Raw genomic sequence first — 17989 nt, forward strand, 5'->3', positions numbered from 1 at the left:
GTCAAGCCTCACTTAAGCTTGCAATTTACAACCTTTGCCTCTGGAATATGTTCAACTGCCTAAGCGGAGCTATAAAGTAAATTAAATTCAGCATGTAAGATTGTAGCCTGGAGTTTCCTCCATGGACACAATTGGGAAGATAGATCCAAAAATTCCCCCATTGTTGGCACTCATTCTCCAATGTCAAATTACTCAAGTATTTTACCATAAGACATAGGAGTAGAAGTAGGGCATTTGGCCCATCAAGTCTGCTCCACCATTCAGTGAGATCATGGTTGATTTGATAATCCTCAACTCCACCTTCCTGCTTTTGCCCCATAATCCTTGATTCCCTTACTGATTAAAAATCTGTCTATCTCAGCCTTGAATATACTTAACGACCCAGCCTCTACAGCCCTCTGCAGTAAAGAATTCCACAGGTTGACTACTCTCTGAGAGAAGAAATTCCTCCTCCATCTCCATTTTAAGTGGGTGCCCCCTTACTCTGAGATTATGCCCTCTGGTCCTAGACTCTCCCACAAGGGGAAACAGCCTGCCTCATTACACATTACCAGATCCAAAATAGCCTGATCCCTGGTTGGATTCACAACATCATGTTCTAAGAAACTGTCCCGAATACACTCTGTGAATTCTTGCTCGTGTCTACCTCTGCCAATTTGATTTTCCCAATCTACATGAAGATTAAAGTCACCCATGATTAATGTACTGCCTTTTTTACAAGCCCTCATTATCTCCTGATTTATTCTCAGTCCTACATTATAGCTACTATCAGGGGGCCTATAGATTACTCCCACTAGTGTCTTTTTCCCCTTGTTATTTCTTACCTCCACCCTTATGGATTCTACATCTTCCGATCCAAGATCATTTCTTGCTATCGTACTTATTCCATCTCGCACTAACAAAGCTACCTCACCACCCTTTCCTTCCTGCCTGCCCTTTCGAAAAGCCACGTGCCCCTGAATACTTAGTTCCCAGCTTTGATCTCCTTGTAACCAGGTCTCCATAATGGCTATAAGATCATACCCATTAACCGCTATTTGTGCCGTTAATTCATTTATTTTGTTCCGAATACTACGTGCATTTAAGTATAGGACCATTAATTTTGGTTTTTTTTACAATTTTTTCCCCTTTTGACCCTATTTGCTGCTTTTTTTAATGTTTGTACACCCTGTCCTTTCCTGTCACACTCAGGGTACCATTACCTAACTAGCTAATCTCATTAGACAAGACCGAATTTTAAAATAAACATAATTCAAGTTAAATAATTGGATCCTAAGGAAAGCATTAAACCCACATCATATAATTCCTCTTTAATTATCAACATTTAAGTTTCAACTCCTTTAACCATCATTCATACACAAGATGGATAGACCGAAATAACAGTAGGCCATTTAGCCTCTTTCTTGATTCAGCGCGATCATGCTCAATCATTTGACTTTGATTCCATGATTTTTTTTAACATTTATTCATGTGTCGCTAGATGGGCCAGCATTTATTGCCCATCCCTAAATGCCCTGCCTGAGTGGTTTGCTAGGCCATTTCAGAGGGCATTTAAAAGTCAACCACATTGCTGTGGATCTGGAGTCACATGTAGGCCAGACCAGGTTAGGACAACAGATTTCCTTCCCTAAAGGGCATTAGTGAACTAGATAGGTTTTTATGACAATCGACACTGCTTTAAAGGTCATCATTAGACTTTTAATTCCAGATTTTTTTATTGAATTCAATTTTTAACATCTGCCGTGGTGGGATTTGAACCCAGAACATTACCCTGTGTATTTGGAGTACTAGTCCGGTGACAATACCACTGCCTTCTCGAGGTTTAACTTTAACTAACAATCTCTTATGGGGGATTTTATCAAATGCCTTCTCTAAGTCCATATAAAATACTTTAGTCACCTCTTTAAAAAAAAATCAGGTTCATCGGTCGTAACCTGCCCTTTACTACTGAAGCTTTCTAATCAGCTGAAAATTTTCAAGTTGTTCAGTCAACCCATCCGGAATCAAAGACTTCAGTAATTTCCTGACAGCAGATGTCAAGCTAACTGGCCTACAGTTCTCTGGTTTCCATCTCTCACCTTTCTTAAATAGCCAAGTGACATGCTCAATTTCCAGTCTGAAGGAACAGTTCTTATATCAAGAAACTTTAGAAGATTGCAGTTAGTGGAGCTGCCAAGCCCTAACCACTTCCTTTGAAACCTTTTGGATGGAAACCACCTGGTCCTGTACTGGCCCATACAAGCACAGTTGGAGCATGCTCATATTTGAGAGTTGAGGGCGTGGCCTGCTTGGTGGGCAGAGACCCATCAAGTGAAGAGTTTGAGGAATAGATGAGAAGGAGCAAGACAAGATGCCAAAACTGTAGTTAAGTTCCACAATCTTTTAAGCCACACAATTGATTTGTGGCCAGGTTACACATCTGAATGACATGTGAATACGGAGGAAGATTCAGGCTGCCTCTTGAAATGGAAACAATAGTAGTTTCGTTTTTTAAAAAAAACATAATTCTAGTCACAAACGATGTCTGTTTTTAAGAATACCTATGCAAAATTATGGAAGTAGTGAGGAATCCTTAACACTCATTTAGGCGTTTACTGATACTCAACATAACCCCATTTATTTTATGGTTGTAATAGCTGACTTTACGTTACATAAACGTATTCTTGAGAACTGAAATACATGGCTTATACTTCATTCTTGTATTTCAAATTTTATTTAATTTGTGCAGGTTGTCTGAACGAAATTGTATTGAAATTGTTGCTAAATTGATAGCGGAGAAACAGCTGGATGTGGTGCACACACTGGATGGTAAGGAGTATATCACTCCTGCTCAAATTGCCAGAGAGATACGGGATGAGCTATATGTTAATGGAGGTGAGTTTTGCGCATTGCATATAAACTAGATTTTAGCTGATACTTAGAGGTTGTGCAAGGCCTAAATAAAGGTAAACATGAAAACCATGGCTGGGTGGTATAACAAGTGCATAATTGCAGTGACAATTTGTTACATTTTCCTTTTTTTGGCCATAAACTCCTGATTATTTTACAACCAGTCTTATGCATGCTGGGCATTGTTAAACAGCATAGGATTTTGACCAAATTTTCTGATTATTAAATGGGCTCTGTTCCATTGAGAACATCTTTGTCAACTTGTACTTAACGGGAAATCCCCCTGAAAAAGCATCCATATTTTTCTGCAATACTCTGTGATAGGAAATTCAATGTTAAAGACCTTGCCTCGTCATAACTCCTCTGTCACATATCATTTACTGTCTTAGTGAATAATCTCCAGTGTAAATAATTCCCAAATCACTGCTTTCTGTAAATTTTTTGTCATTTTTCTTCTCAGTAATTGAAACCTCTCTGATCCAAAGTCAGAATTCAAAAAATGGCATTTTTAATAACACTATTGTATATACCCATCGAATTGTCATTTATGTATTTTAATGCCTTTATTGAAACTTTTATTCAAAGATCTCAGTCCTTTGCTTGAACTTGATGTTTTTGCCCCAAGCTCTGAGTTAAATTTAGGAGATACCAGTACTGCATATGGATTGTTTTCTGTTAGGTTCTAGCAATTTATGCATGGTATTTTCCAAAATTATATGGTTCTAATAAAAGCTATAGAGGACAGATTTAAAAAGCTTTATTCACGTAAAATTTTATTTTTTGAAAATGGGAAGCGAGAGTATTTTAATAGTTATTTTTTATGGCACAGTTGTAAATTCCCCATGTAAATATTTCCTTTACTTTTCAGGCAGGATAAATATTGTGGATCTGCAGAGTGTGAGTATGTTTATTAAGCACATTTTTATGTAGTTTTAGTTAGATAGTGAAAATCTAATTTTAACTCCATGAAGGTTACAAACATTACTATGATAACATCCAAAATACAAGCCTTAGAATATGGCTGTTTAGCAATAATTGAAACATTGCTGCACTAGTAAATGTGTCTGCCTTGCAGTTCAGATGGAACCTGAATGTGATATGAAATCATGAAAAGGTATTAATTACCTTGCGCTGTCTCTAGTAACGTAAAACTGGGAAATTCTTTCCAACCAGGACCTTTATATTAAAACTTCTAGGATTGATTTGAAGAAAAATTTTTTTAACAGTGCTTAAGGAAACTAAAGGTGAGCTCATTGAGCCCCATATAAGAGCACTAGTTTCTAATAGGTTTGTAAATAGTCCCCACACCTCTTGAAATTCAAAATTGGTTCAGTCTCTGCAGTTTTTTTAAAAGGGATTATGTACATAAAGGTTATCAGTGCAAATTTCTATAGCAAATGAATTTTATTTAAAGGGCAAAACTGTACTTTAAATGATTGCATGTTACCTACAGTACTTACTGAGAATTACTTTGGATCGCTTAGCTGAAAATAAATGGAGCTTTTCCGTAGAATAATATTGTATGTGTAAACAACCTACAAACCTTTTGCATTCAAATGATTTTTCCCCATATATTTGTGTTTTGTTCTTCATTGATTTGTACAGTCTAAAACTAAAAATCCTAAAAAGGAACCTTTTTTAACATTTTCTTAGATTCTCAATGTAGATCTAACTCACATTGAGGGCAAAGCAAGTGACATTGCCAAATCAGACAGAAGCATCCAGCTTGTCTTGGGCCAGCTGATTGATGAGTAAGTATTGACAATCTCTTGATTCTAGTAGGAATTTTCTTTATCTTCTTCTCAAAACAACCAGAGGATTTTCATGAAATAAAAGTAAGTGGCAGGATTTCAAAATTATAGTGACCTCTGCTTCTTTCACCTGTCACCTAAACTCTCAAACTCTTCAGCCTTCCATCTACCCATTTCCCATCGAGTTCATATTGCACATTTTACGTTCCCCTCCAGTCTTCTTTACCTTGATTTTCGTCATTAAGCCCGTCATCCTTACCACCATTTCTGGGCTCCTGACTTGCCTCTACTGTGCCATCTCCAGCCTTCTCTTTCTGAAGTCCTAGAACACACTATTCCCAACTATGCTCCCACCTGTTCTTCCTCCTGAAGACGGTCTAGTTGGATACTAACTTCTTCAATATACTGAGAATGTATGAATAACATTCCGTGCACCTGTAACCATTGTTTATTGTTCCTTCTTGCCCTCCCTGTCACACTCAGCACAGTATAACATTCCCTCCTCTATCCTATCTTTCCTTTGCTGTCTATATTCATGACACTGCTCTTATTGTTCCATTTGTTTCAACGAAGGTGCCTCATCGCTTCCAATGATAATCCCTTCAAATCACGCATGGTCAATTACTGCGAACAATTTGTATTTATGTAGGAAGATAGGAAAGATGCTTCCAATAGCTTAAGGGAGAAAAGATGCATGCATGCTGGGCTAATAATGGAAAGATTAGTAGGCATGACTAAATGTTTGGCCAACAATGTGAATTTTAAAGACCCTTAAAGGAGGAAAGTGAAATAAAGTAGGTGAGGGGCTTAAGAAGGGAATTCCAGAAGGTGGGCCCCAGGCACCTAAAACATAACTGCCAGTGAGAGAGGCAAAGATGGGCAGATGCGCAAGAGACAAGAATCAGAGAAAAGAGTCTAAAGAAACAGGATGCATGTTGGGTTGGAGGAGGTTACAGACATGCCAAGGCCATCAAGGGATTTAAACAGAAGGAAGTAAATTTTAAAATTTTTGGCATTTGCAATGGGAGCCAACATCCATCAGTAAAAACAAAGTAATGGACAAGTGGGATTTAATGTGGAGTTGGGGAACAGCAGTAGAATATTGGATTAACTAAAAATGGACAAATGGGAGGTTGTCCCAGAGAACATTGCTGTAATTGAATCTGGAGGGGACAAAGACATGTTTGAGGCTTGGATTAACAGATGGGCAATGAAAAAATGGTGGAGATGGGTGACGTTAAGGAGATAGAAGTTAAAAGTATTTATGATGAAGAGGGTGTGTGGTTGGAAGCTCAGAGTCAAGCAAGAAGTAGAGTTTACAAACATTCTAATTTAACCTGAGATTGTGGCTGGTTATGAGGATTGAGTCCGTGTTGAAGTTATGGAATTTATCCAAGCTGAAGACAATGGCTTCAGCCTTTCCAATGTTTACTTCAGTGGGAGAGAAAATTAGGCAAGGTGTAAAATAGGTAGCGCGTTCACTACAGGTCGAATATCCTTTATCTGTAAATCCGAAAACCAAACTCATCCAAAAGCTCATCAGCCTTTAGCACGGAAAGCCTAGTTATTTGTCTGCACTGTTGACCATGCGATTTTTGTGGTGAACATGTCAAAAAGAAACTTATTATTCAGTGATACTTTTCTAGCCATTTTATTTACTTTACCCTCAGCCTAGGCTATTGTAATGTAAGTTTATATGCGGTATCTGAAAAAAATTATCTGAAATACGAAGCGCAATCCGGTTTCGGAGAAAGGATTCTCTTTTTATTTGTTTGTGGGACGGGGGCATCGCTGGCTAGGCCAGCATTTATTGCCCATCCCTAATTGTCCTTGAGAACTGAGTGGAGTCACATGTGGAGTCAGTCACATGTAGGCCAGACCAGGTAAGGACGGCAGATTTCCTCCACTGAAGGACATTAGCGAACCAGATGGGCTTTTACGGCAAACAGTCACCATTAGACTTTTAATTCCAGATTTTTTAGTGAATTCAAATTTCACCATCTGCCGTGGTGGGATTCGAGTCCAGGTTCCCAGAGTGTTACCCTGGGTGTCTCGATTACTAGTCTGGTGACAATACCATTACACCACTATGCCACCACCTCCCCTGCATCGACCTGTATCACCTATATATAAACGATAAAGCTAAAATACCCCAATAAATGTTTTTTCTCTAACCTTTTACCCCAATAAATTAAACATTATGAACAAACAGAGCCAAGGAAAACTGGCAAGGATTTATTAACAACAATGCAGTTATCACAGTATTTTGAAAATTTTAGTTTCGCGGTATGGCACTGGTGTATATCCTTAGTATTTCTACAAATCTGTGCATGTTTTAAGAACATGTTTATCTGCAGTTAAATGAGTATTTTAAATAAGCTCCAAAAATAAAGACCAGATGTAATATTGCTTTTCCTTAATCAGAACCTACCTGGATCAAATGGCTGAAGAGGTAAATGACCGACTGCAGGAAGCTGGGCAGGTGACTGTAGCAGAGCTTTGTAAGTTGTATGACCTTCCAGCTGACTTTCTAACAGAGGTGAGTAAATACCACCCCATTGCAATTAAAATATTTGAGCTAGCTGATGTACAGGATTAAGGAGCTGAATCAACCAGTAAAAGCTTTACTGATAATTTCTGGTGATTTTTTTAAATACCTCCGATTTCCCAAGTAATAAAACGGGCATTGTGTGTTACTAAGATCACTAGCTTTGAGCAGCCAGTTATAAAAGGAATATTGCAACGAGATCAGCAGCCTTAATAAGTTGGAATTCTTATATGTAGTTGAAAATTAAGAGATGAAGGGCTTTTTAACGAACGATGTTAAGAACTGCTGGTGCTGGATAGCCTGCCTTCTGGCCCTTTCTGGATTCCTTTAAGGTCATATGCTGTGTACCAAGAGTGCTGTACACATAAGAGATGCTCAGTGTATACAAGAGATGCTAAATGACAAAAGATCAAGGTCCAACAAGCTTTTTCTTCTATCATTCGAATAGTAACATGAAATATGCTTAAATGAGCTGACTGTAAATTTTAGTGAAGTGAATTCAACTCAGTCCATTGAAGTATGCACAGCACCTGATAACTAGTGATCCTACAGCTACTGCACGGAGACTGCAATCTTCCCCCAAAACCTCCCCACCCCTGACCTCAGGATCCTGTAAAAGGAAACCCATAAGTTTTGAAAATCTGAAATATAACTCGACAAAAAAATTGGTAGCAAGTTTGTCAGCTTTTGAAAGATAGCTAAGCCATTGTTTCAGGACTAATTTTATTAGTTCTGAGGAAAGGCTGCATCTAAAACGTGAAATACTCTCCACTTTCCTGAGTGAATGCAGCTCCAACAACTTGTGAAACTCAACACCATTCAGGACAAAGCAGTTTGCTTGATTGGCACCCGATCCAACTACTTAAATATTCACTCCCTGCACCCCCGACACAGTAGCAGCAGTGTGTACTACCTGCAAGATGCACAGCAGGAACTCACCGAGGCTCCTTTGACAACAACTTCTAAACACACAATCTGTACCATACAGAACAAGGGCTGCAGACGCAGGTAAACGCCATCACTTGTTAAGTTTTCACCCCCCAAGTTTTTTTCTATTTGTTCATGGGATGTGAGCATCGCTGGCTAGGCCTGTCCCTAATTGCCCTTGGGAAGGTGATGGTGAGCTGCCTTCTTGAACCACTGCAGTCCATGTGGTGTAGGTACACACCCACAGTGCTGTTAGGGAGGGAGTTCCAAGGTTTTGACCCAGTGACAGTGAAGGGACGGTGTTATATTTCCAAGTCAGGATGGTGAGTGGCTTGGACAGGAACTTCCAAGTGGTGGTGTTCCCATGTGTCTGCAGCCCTTGTCTTTCTAGATGGTAGTGGTTCTGTGTTTGGAAAGTACTGTCTAAGGAGCCTTGATGAGTTCCTGCACTGCATCTTGTAGATGGTACACACTGCTGCTACTGTGCATCCGTGGTGGAGGGAGTGAATGTTTGTGGATGGGATGCCAATCAAGCAGGCTGCTTTGTCCTGGATGGTGTCAAGCTTCTGAGTGTTTTTGGAGTTGCACACATCCAAGCAAGTGGAGAGTATTCCATCACACTCCTGACTTGTGCTTTGTAGATGGTGGACAGGCTTTGGAGAGTCAGGAGGTGAGTTACTTGTTGCAGGCTCTTGTAGCCACAATATTTATATGGCTAGTTTAGTTCAGTTTCTGGTCAATGGTAACCCCCAGAATGGGAATTCAGCATTGATAATGCCATTGAATGTCAAGGGACTATGGTTAGATTCTCTCTTGTTGGAGATGGTCAATGCCTGGCACTTGTGTGGCATGAATGTTACTTGCCACTTGTTAGCCCAAGCCTGGATATTTTCCAAGTCTCATTGCATTTGGACATGGACTGCTTCAGTATCTGAGGAGTCGAGAATGGTGCTGAACATTGTGCAATCATCAGCGAACGTCCCCACTTCTGACTTTATGATGGAAGGATGGTTATTAATGAAACAGCTGAAAATGGCTGGGCCTTGGACACTATCCTGAGGAACTCCTGCAGTGATGTCCTGGAACTGAGATGATTGACCTCCACCAACCACAACCATCTTCCTTTGTGCTCAGTATGACTCCAACCAGTGGAGAGTTTTCCCCCTGATTTCCATTGATTCCAGTTTTACTAGGGCTCCTTGATGCCACACTCTGTCAAATGTCAAATGCTGCCTTGATGTCAAGCACAGTCACTCTCTCAGTTACGCAACATCCTGACGTGAAACTATATCACCGTTCCTTCACTGTTGCTGGATCAAAATCTTGAACCCCCCCCCTCCCGGCCTACCCTCGGCCACCTCCTGACCAGCATCTTTGGTGTAACTACGCCATGTGGACTGCAATGGTTCGGAACGATGGGCCCCCACCACCTTTTTCAACAGCAATTATGGACGTTGGCCTAGCCAGTGACACTAGTGGCCCAAAAAGAATTTTTTTTTTTAAAGAAAGAGCTATTGCCTGTCAAACGTCAGCTCATTATGGACTGCCGGTCCTGCCCCTAAGAATATATGCTTGCAGCCTTTTGCCAGCTGCTGTTGGCTATGCTGCTGAAGCTTGATGTCTCAGCAGGCTATTGTGGACCATAATTTATCTTCAACAACTGTATCATTCTGGACAATACGCACCTCTACTCCTGATAACAAATGTTCCTGCCCTAAAGGCGGAGTTTCCTGCCACTTAAAAGCCTCAAAAGAACTTGATAAACCGCTCCCTCTGAGAAGTGCCTGATGGACTATGGGGCAGTGCACCACATCCTTAGGCCTGGTGGAAAGGGCAAATGGGCAGGAGAAACCAGAGAGAGAAAGGAAGGCAACAAGCGAGTTGTGTGTGACAGAGAAATAGAAATTGGGAAAAAAAATAGGGAGATAAATTATTTGAGGAAGATGATGGCAGAGATACAGATGGCAGACGAAAGTGAAATGAGGCCTGAGAGTACTGAGACTAGTGAGAGATGGGAGCTAAGATAGAGATGCATGGAGTGGAGAGGAGAGACAAATCCAGGCAGAGAGATCAGTGACTAGCAGCACTTGGGTATCAAAGAGATTGGAGAAAGTCATGTTGGCTTAAGAGCAATAGAATTTTATAACCTTAACAGGGCATTCAGACACACTTTAGGGAGTTTGCATTATAATATTTCTGTCCTTATGAAATGACACATCCTTTAGCAATAGCAATGAACCAATAGCAGAGCCATGCCAGATAAATGGCTAAATCATAGCTAAATTGGTCGCTTTTCAAAATACATTCAACAAATATTTTGAAAAATCCTGCCTTTTTGCAAAATCTGAATTGTTTCTGTGCATCCTTAGCATTTTTCTATTTAAATTTAAAAGGTATTGTCACAGCGCTTGGGCAGAATTATAAACGGACAGATGGACACCTATGACCGAGGAGTCATCTTTACTGATGCTTTTGTTGCCCAGCATAAGGCACGGATTCGTGGGCTTTTCAGTGCAATAACCAGGTATGGTTCAAGCCATTATACTTTCTTATCCATCCAATTAAGGAGAAAAGTGAATGAACTCGTGTTCAAGTTAATACTTGCAGTTAAGACTGTATAATGAACTAATATAGCTGCAATGTGCCCATTCTAATTACTATTACTAAAACATTTTATATGAATGTGATAAACCCTGCTCTTAATTTGAATACCAGTAATGCCTACTTTATTGTCGTGCTCAAAGTCTCTTTTTAGTAGATGGCTATTCACTTTAGATCTGTCATTTTGTATTATCAGCTGCATTTGTTAACTTGCGTTGCTTATGTACACTTCATTCTGTTTTTTTTCTCCAACACTATTCAGGATGAGTTCTAAGTTATCAGTATAATCAGAGAAATGCACAGTGCTGAGTTTATTTTGTAGCGATTGTGTTAGAGTGAATTCCTGTTGCTACTTTTGTTGGTCTAGTGAACCAGTGGTAAAAGGAATCTACTGTGTGCTAGAAATGAACAGCTCAGTCTTTCAGCCTTTTCAGATTATCAATCAGATTACTCCTAAGGGGAGGTCTCTAACATTTCTACACCAAATACATTGCATCGTTAGTTCTAACAATAATTCAAGTAAGCTTTTAAAGTTGTTTTTGTCCCTATAATTTTTTTAAATATTCATTCATGAGATGTCGCGTCACTGGCTGGGCCAGCATTTATTGCCCATCCCTAATTGCCCTTGAGAATGAATGTTCTGCATTAGTCATTTGGAGGAGACCTATTTTTGCTGATAACGTAATTTCCTTCTTTGAAATTCAAAAGGACATTTATTGGGAGTGTCGCTTCAAGGCCATTTTGGTCTATTTTTCTTCATCCTTTTATAATTATTTATCTAATCAGTTAATTGATATTTCTGTAACTTTGGTATTAACAAGTGTTTTGATTTGGAAAGCCATAGTAGTTTATTAATCAGACAATTTTTCAGGGATGAATATGTTGAGCTTGAAATTAGAGGGAAGTGTGTTTCCATGTGTGTTGCACTTGAAATGTAGTACATTTTAAAATGGGATTTTTAATGTTCTTTTTCAACAGGCCAACACCAATAAGCTCTTTGATAACTCAGTATAAATTTCAGGAACATCTTCTTTACTGTAAGTTGGCAATGGAATTACACTGTTACAAAGAGAGAGAATTAGTATTGACACACAGTTAAGTAGGCAAAACTTATTTATATGCAGAAGTGACATTGTAGCATAAGGCTTGAAGTAACACAATTCAATTAAGAACGTTGCATCTCAAGTTTAATAGCCTTTCTAAAAATGTTCTCAGTGAAATCGTTTTATTTAGTTGCCTGTATACAGGGAAATAAACACAATATGGGAGACACTATAAATAGTATTTTGATAAAATACAGTCACTGCATTGTTTTGGTATTGAGCTTAGGTTCCATGTTTTGACTCTAATAAACTGTAGGCCATTTGAGTTTGAACAATTTTGAACTACCTCCCAGGACAAGTATGTCACACAAACCCGATTTTGGATTTGGCATTGAACACCGTAACAAAAAGAAATTTCACAGTGGTATAATGAAGAGATACTGCTGAAACTAAAGCCTTGAAGCATATTGCTTTGCTAAATAAATGTTTCCCTGTCCTCAAGTATTGTCTCCCTCTCTTTCAAAACTGTCATTACCACCTTCCTGCCTATTTTTCAAAAAATCCCTCAACCTTCTGACCTTTCTGCAGCCTTTAACATGGTCAGCTACACTATCCTCCTCCTCCGATGTCTCTCCTCCAATGTCCGGCTCACTGGAACGAACGAATATGATTCCATTCTTACCTATCTGATCATAGCCAGAGGATCTCTACCAATGACTTCTCTTCCACATTGACACCAATGCCTCATGAATTCCCCAAGGATCCATCTTTGGCTGCCTCCTTTTATTTATTAACATGCTGCCTCCTTCACTACGTGATCCCCCTTTTCATCTCCTGTCTGGACCCTCCCACTACCTCTGTGTTGTCACCATTTGCACAACGTCCTGTTTTGGATGAGCTGCAGTTTCCTCCATTTAGATGTTGGGAAGATCAAGTCATCATAAACCTCTTACCCTTGCCCCTGATTCCTCCTCCTCTTCTCAACAATTATTTCAGGCTGGAACAGACTTTTCACAGCCTCAGCATTCAGTGTGGTCTTGAAGCTGAGCTTCTGACCCCATATCCTCTGCATCATAAAGACTGCCTATTTTCACCTCCATAACATTGCTTGCCACCGCTCCTGCCTCAGCCGATCTATTCCTGAAACCTTCACCCATTCCTTTGTCACTCCTAGGCTCAACTATTGCAATACAGAAGCAAAATATTGCGGATGCTGGAAATCTGAAGTAACAAAAAAAAGAAAATGCTGTTCTAAGGAAGGGTCATTGACCTGAAATGATAATTCTGCTTCTCTCCACAGGTCCACCCTATTACCTCATGCCCGTTCTAGTCTCCATTGGCTGCTGTTTCCCCCAACTTCTCATTCGCATGTTTAAATTCCTCCTTAACAACTTCTCCCTATCTCCTCCAACCCTAAACTCTGCCCTCAGGCGGTCTGCTTCTCCTGTGCATGCACCCTCCCCCTGCCACCTAGGCCCCAGTCTCAGAATTTTCCTGCTTAAGCCCCTTCACCCTCTCTTTAAATCCCTTCATGGTTTTGTCGCTCCCCTATCTCCGAAACCTCCTCACCCCCTGTCCCCAAGGAGTTCATCATTCCCCTGTATCTTGTCTTTGGATGTTTACTTTACCCTTCACCCTGCCCTTAGCTGCCTGAGCCCCACACTTTGGAATTCCCTTCCATATCCCCTCCACTTGCTTTTTCTCCTTTAAAGCCCTTTTTAAATTCCACCTCTTTGGCCAAACTGGATCTCTCCCTCTTAATATTGCCTCCTTTGGTTCAGCATTCATGTATCCTGAATTGCAGCTCTTTGAAGCACCTTGTTATATTTCCCTGTGTTAAGAGGCATGATAACCTCACACAAGAGCTTAACTTTATAAGTGTAAGTTCTTAATTTTGATGAATTAAAGAGAACCAAAACATTATTGTTGCGGTCAGATCAATTGCTACAGTACCTGGCTTTGTCATTAGAGGGAGCTCTGATCTGCTAGAAACCCAGATGTACATTAGTTGCCTCCTAGGATATTGTAATTTCACAGGTCCTTGTGAGCTCCATTTGGATGTAAATACACAGAGTCAAGTTGAGTAGCATCGCCATAGTGCATTTAATCTGAATAATGTTAGGGTTATGTTATGCTTTGCAGGTTAGTGCTGAAAATGATCATTTTGTGCCAATGGAGCAATGTGCTGTTTCTTAGCGTTTGAAATCTCACTCTTGCTAAACCCGTACAATCAAAAGTTGTTCTTATCACTGACCTTTTATTTACTCATTGGCAATAGCAATAATTGTTAAAGTGCAGTTACTTCAAGGAATTTTGTGCTTCCTTTGCTAACCAGTGAAAAAAATTTCAGCTCCAACACTGATTCTGGCAGATATGACTGAAGTATGTTTGAACAATTTTAAAATGAATTTTGAAACCTTTACTAATGGTCACCCTGTCTTGTCTCCTACTTTCTCCTTAGCGATCCTCTCCTATACTTTTCACATTTTTGTTTTGTATTGCATATTTATCTAGGACAAGTAATGCAATGCTGAGGGCCCATAGCTCTGATGTTTAACAAGTACCAACCTTGAATTATGGGACACTGACATGTGCACAATGGTATGCTTGTCTGATACTTTAGCCCAAAGTGTCTATGCCACTGACCCAGTGGGCCCACCACCTGCTACGGTTACAGTTCCTTATGACTTATACGTAAGTTAGGGATCTACCTCGGCATCCAGCTGGAGTGCCAAGGCAGTATTTTTCAACGCTCAGTGCTCAGGAACAATATAAAATAAATGGTATTCTGTTTGCTGGGTGACTCAGTAGGGGTATCCATCCCTACTGGACCTTGCCTCTTTGACCTGCCGATGCCACTCTTTCAAAGGAACCATGCATCATGTTTTCAAGAGGGGAAAAAAACTGGTGGCAGTGTAGGGGCAGCCAGTCTCTTATCATTCTAGCTCCTGAAAGAAAGGTGCTCAGGGCAAAAAATTCCCCCATAACCTCTGGGATAGTGGTGCCAGGACCGAAGGCAGGTACACCTGGTGCTGGCCTTGTGCTGGAATTTCTGCTTGACCTTCCTTGTTGAATGGAGTCTCTGTCCCCCCTCTTGCTGTACGTCTGGCATTGACTAGGTGCCAGATTCAAGGGGATATCAAGAAAGGGGAAGTCCATGTCACCGACCTTGATGGGAAGTTTTCTTCGGAGGTCAGCTGACCGCGAAATCCAGGCCATAACTTTTGGTAGAGCTTTTCATTCCTAAGGCTGAAATCATAAAATATTTGAGCATTTCTTACAATCACTGTCTGCATGGGTTATTATTTTTTGCAGCTTTTCTTGAAGAGTTTATAACCAGTGGCCGTTTGAATGGAGCAGTGATTGGCGGCAGACAGGATAAGGCTGTTTATATTCCTGACATCTATTCGAGAACACAAAATAACTGGGTGGATTCTTTTTTCAAACAAAACGGCTATTTGGGTAACTATTTTTAACATTTGCTGTCACAATTATTTAAAAAAAACTTATTGAATTTAAGATCTTGACGTTATTGATGATCATTTCATGATATATCATTGAAGGGCACGTTCAGATCAACTTAGAGGGTCGTCCGTGTGTGGAATTCTCTTCCCCAGAGAGCAGTGGAGGCTGGGTCATTGAATATATTCAATAGTGAGTTTGATAGATTTTTGATCGACAAGGCGGGGTCAAGAGTTATGGGATGCAGGCAGGAAAATGGAGTTGAGGCCGCAGCCAAGTCAGCCATGATCTTGTCAAATGGCGGAGCAGGCTGAAGGGGGACGAATGGTCTACACCTGCTCCAAATTCTTGTGTTCTTGTTATTGCAATATCAGTTTGCACTGTCATCTTTTCATGACCTGTTTATCTGCCTAGAAATACCTCTCAGCTACTTAATCTCATTTTGAAAGTTGAATTTCCTTTCTTTATTCCTACCTCCTGAAGTATAATACTTCATTTTTTTCAATAGTGAACGGCATGGGCCACCTATTTTCCCACCCTCTTACCCTACCTGTGTCTTATTCATTCTTTCAGTTGTCACCGCAGTTTGTTTCAGGCTGTCAACCTAGAGGTTGACCTCTAAGCAATTGTTTTCCAGGGATTTATAATGCTTCAGAGGCAACCTGAATAAGAATGGGCTTTTTATTGTGAATTGTTTAGTTTTCATGAGTTTCTTGTGTTCCAAATGTTATTTTTAATTGACAAATTTTCAGGTAGAAGAAAAATTCAAGCTAACAGCTTAAACCAACAGCAGATTAGCTTGGTGATTTGACTGACTGCTTCCTATTATTTGCCAGTTTGTGCTTGGTTCTGATTGAACAACTTTTTGCATTTTCATCCACCTTTGGCAGTTATCAACTGAACTGCTTTCGATTTATACACGTATAAAAATACATGTATACATATATCCGATATGTATACATATATCAGATATTTGATCAGTAATTTAACAGTTAAGCCTGCCTTTCCATCGATTATTACATTTTATCATTGTGGCATGAGACGATGGATAGGATCTCGACAGAAGGCTTGATTTTATAGATAGACATAGCCAGTTTATATCTCGTTTCTGGGACTGACTTTTGATTTTGATATTGCTGGCTGCTATATCAGCGATGTGCTGAAATGAATATAGCTTTTGAACGGACATTGAGAATGAAATTACTGTGCTTGTAAAATTTCATATTGGGATCATGTAGTTTCAATTTGCTCAATTTGGAATGAAAAGCAAAAGAGAACTATTCCAGGTTGTGAGACAAAAGTGACCAGTGGAAATCCTGTTGTTAAGTTTGTCTTTGTTCTATAACATGGAATATGGGGAGCCAGTAACTTGACTAATAAATTCATTCATTCATTCATCAGTGTCTTTAAACCCAAACTATAATCAATGTTGGCACACACTTAACTACAGCCAAGTGAGTTTTATTGATCTACGTCTTTCAGGAATTATATTGCTGAACTGGATACACTTTTTGGATGAGATCACTTGTGCACATTTATGAAGCAAATCATTGTCACTGTGTGAAGATGATATAGTAGCCTTTCTGCATTCATGTAATAAAATCAGGAGTTATCAATAATTTTTAGAGGGTAGATAGCATTTGTATAGAATACTGTTCTTTTAAGGAAATTGTCTTTTTTTCCCCCTTTGTTCTAGAATTTGACACTTTGTACAGACTGGGAATCCCAGACCCTGTGAATTACATAAAGAAGCGATACAAATCCGCATCGATGACCACCTTGAAGGCTGTTTGTGTTGGACGTACAATTGTAGATCAAGTGGAAGCTTCAGTAGAGGAGGCTATCCGATCGGGCACCTGGGTGGATATACAGGTACTGCTTTTTCTGGCACACTCCCATTAAGCAAGGTCTCAAATTTATGGTCAGACAATGAAGGAGCAAAATTCATTTTACAAAAGAATAAGTGTTATACACTGACAACATATTGAGCTATAAGACTCTATTCATCAACAGATTCATGCTGGGAAAATAACTATCAGTGGATGCCAAATATTTGTTATGTTTTGATAAGGTATTTACTGGCTCTTTGGTCATAAAATGAAATTAGAACACTATTAGTAATTTTATGAACTTGTGCTCCCAGTATGAAGTGTGCATCAACACTTGAGCTGCTGCTCCCTTACCACCCCACCCTCGAGCATTTTCTGTAATCATCTCTACTGTGTTGTGTGTGGCAAGAAAGAATGATAATGTGTGTATTGTTCTTGGGCCAAACCAGAATAGCCCTTGTTCAATAAAGCTACTGTACATAATTGCATTTGTAACATATATGCTGTGGTTTTGTTGAAAAATGTCAAAATGAATGTTAAAAATTTTAATTTAAAAAGGTATTAGCATAATTTAATTGCAGAGCCTGACCCATGTGGATAATGAGAAGAACTGAAATGGTTTACAATAATGAGCAGTTTCTAATTTTAAACGTTCACTTAAGGAGGATTTACCGTCTGTGGATGGTCATATATTTATTGTTACTAACTACTTTCCACAAGGTAACACCAGTCTTCCTTGCCCCTGCCCAGTAAAACATTGTTTCGTGATATAGCCAGGATGTTTTTTCAGTCAGCTTATTTAAGGCCAATAGCATTTTTCAGTTCTAGTGTAACTGCCGTAAGAAAACATGGGCCAAATCCAATGTTAGGAATTTGCAACTCAGATAAATGTGAATGCAGCAAAAGCAGGAAATCGCCCGATTAAGCTTAAAGTTTACT

At 39.6% G+C, this 17989-nt stretch overlaps 1 protein-coding gene across 3 annotated transcripts in view; it reads left to right on the plus strand.

The window, feature by feature from the left end:
- Nucleotides 1–17989, plus strand: part of ufl1 (UFM1-specific ligase 1) — a 47644-nt gene that overhangs the window by 2531 nt on the left and 27124 nt on the right. For all 3 annotated transcript variants that reach the window (XR_013576632.1, XM_078542281.1, XM_078542280.1), the window contains exons 2-9: nucleotides 2729–2874; nucleotides 3758–3786; nucleotides 4543–4640; nucleotides 7065–7179; nucleotides 10509–10639; nucleotides 11695–11753; nucleotides 15075–15221; nucleotides 16918–17093. Coding sequence is in view for 2 of the 3 variants with exons in the window: in XM_078542281.1 (XP_078398407.1) it covers nucleotides 2729–2874; nucleotides 3758–3786; nucleotides 4543–4640; nucleotides 7065–7179; nucleotides 10509–10639; nucleotides 11695–11753; nucleotides 15075–15221; nucleotides 16918–17093 (901 nt within the window). In the remaining variant the exon portion in view is untranslated. The remainder of the gene's footprint in view (nucleotides 1–2728; nucleotides 2875–3757; nucleotides 3787–4542; nucleotides 4641–7064; nucleotides 7180–10508; nucleotides 10640–11694; nucleotides 11754–15074; nucleotides 15222–16917; nucleotides 17094–17989) is intronic.

The sequence above is a fragment of the Cetorhinus maximus genome, chromosome 5 (assembly GCF_964194155.1).
Source record: "Cetorhinus maximus chromosome 5, sCetMax3.hap1.1, whole genome shotgun sequence".
NCBI lineage: Eukaryota > Metazoa > Chordata > Chondrichthyes > Lamniformes > Cetorhinidae > Cetorhinus > Cetorhinus maximus.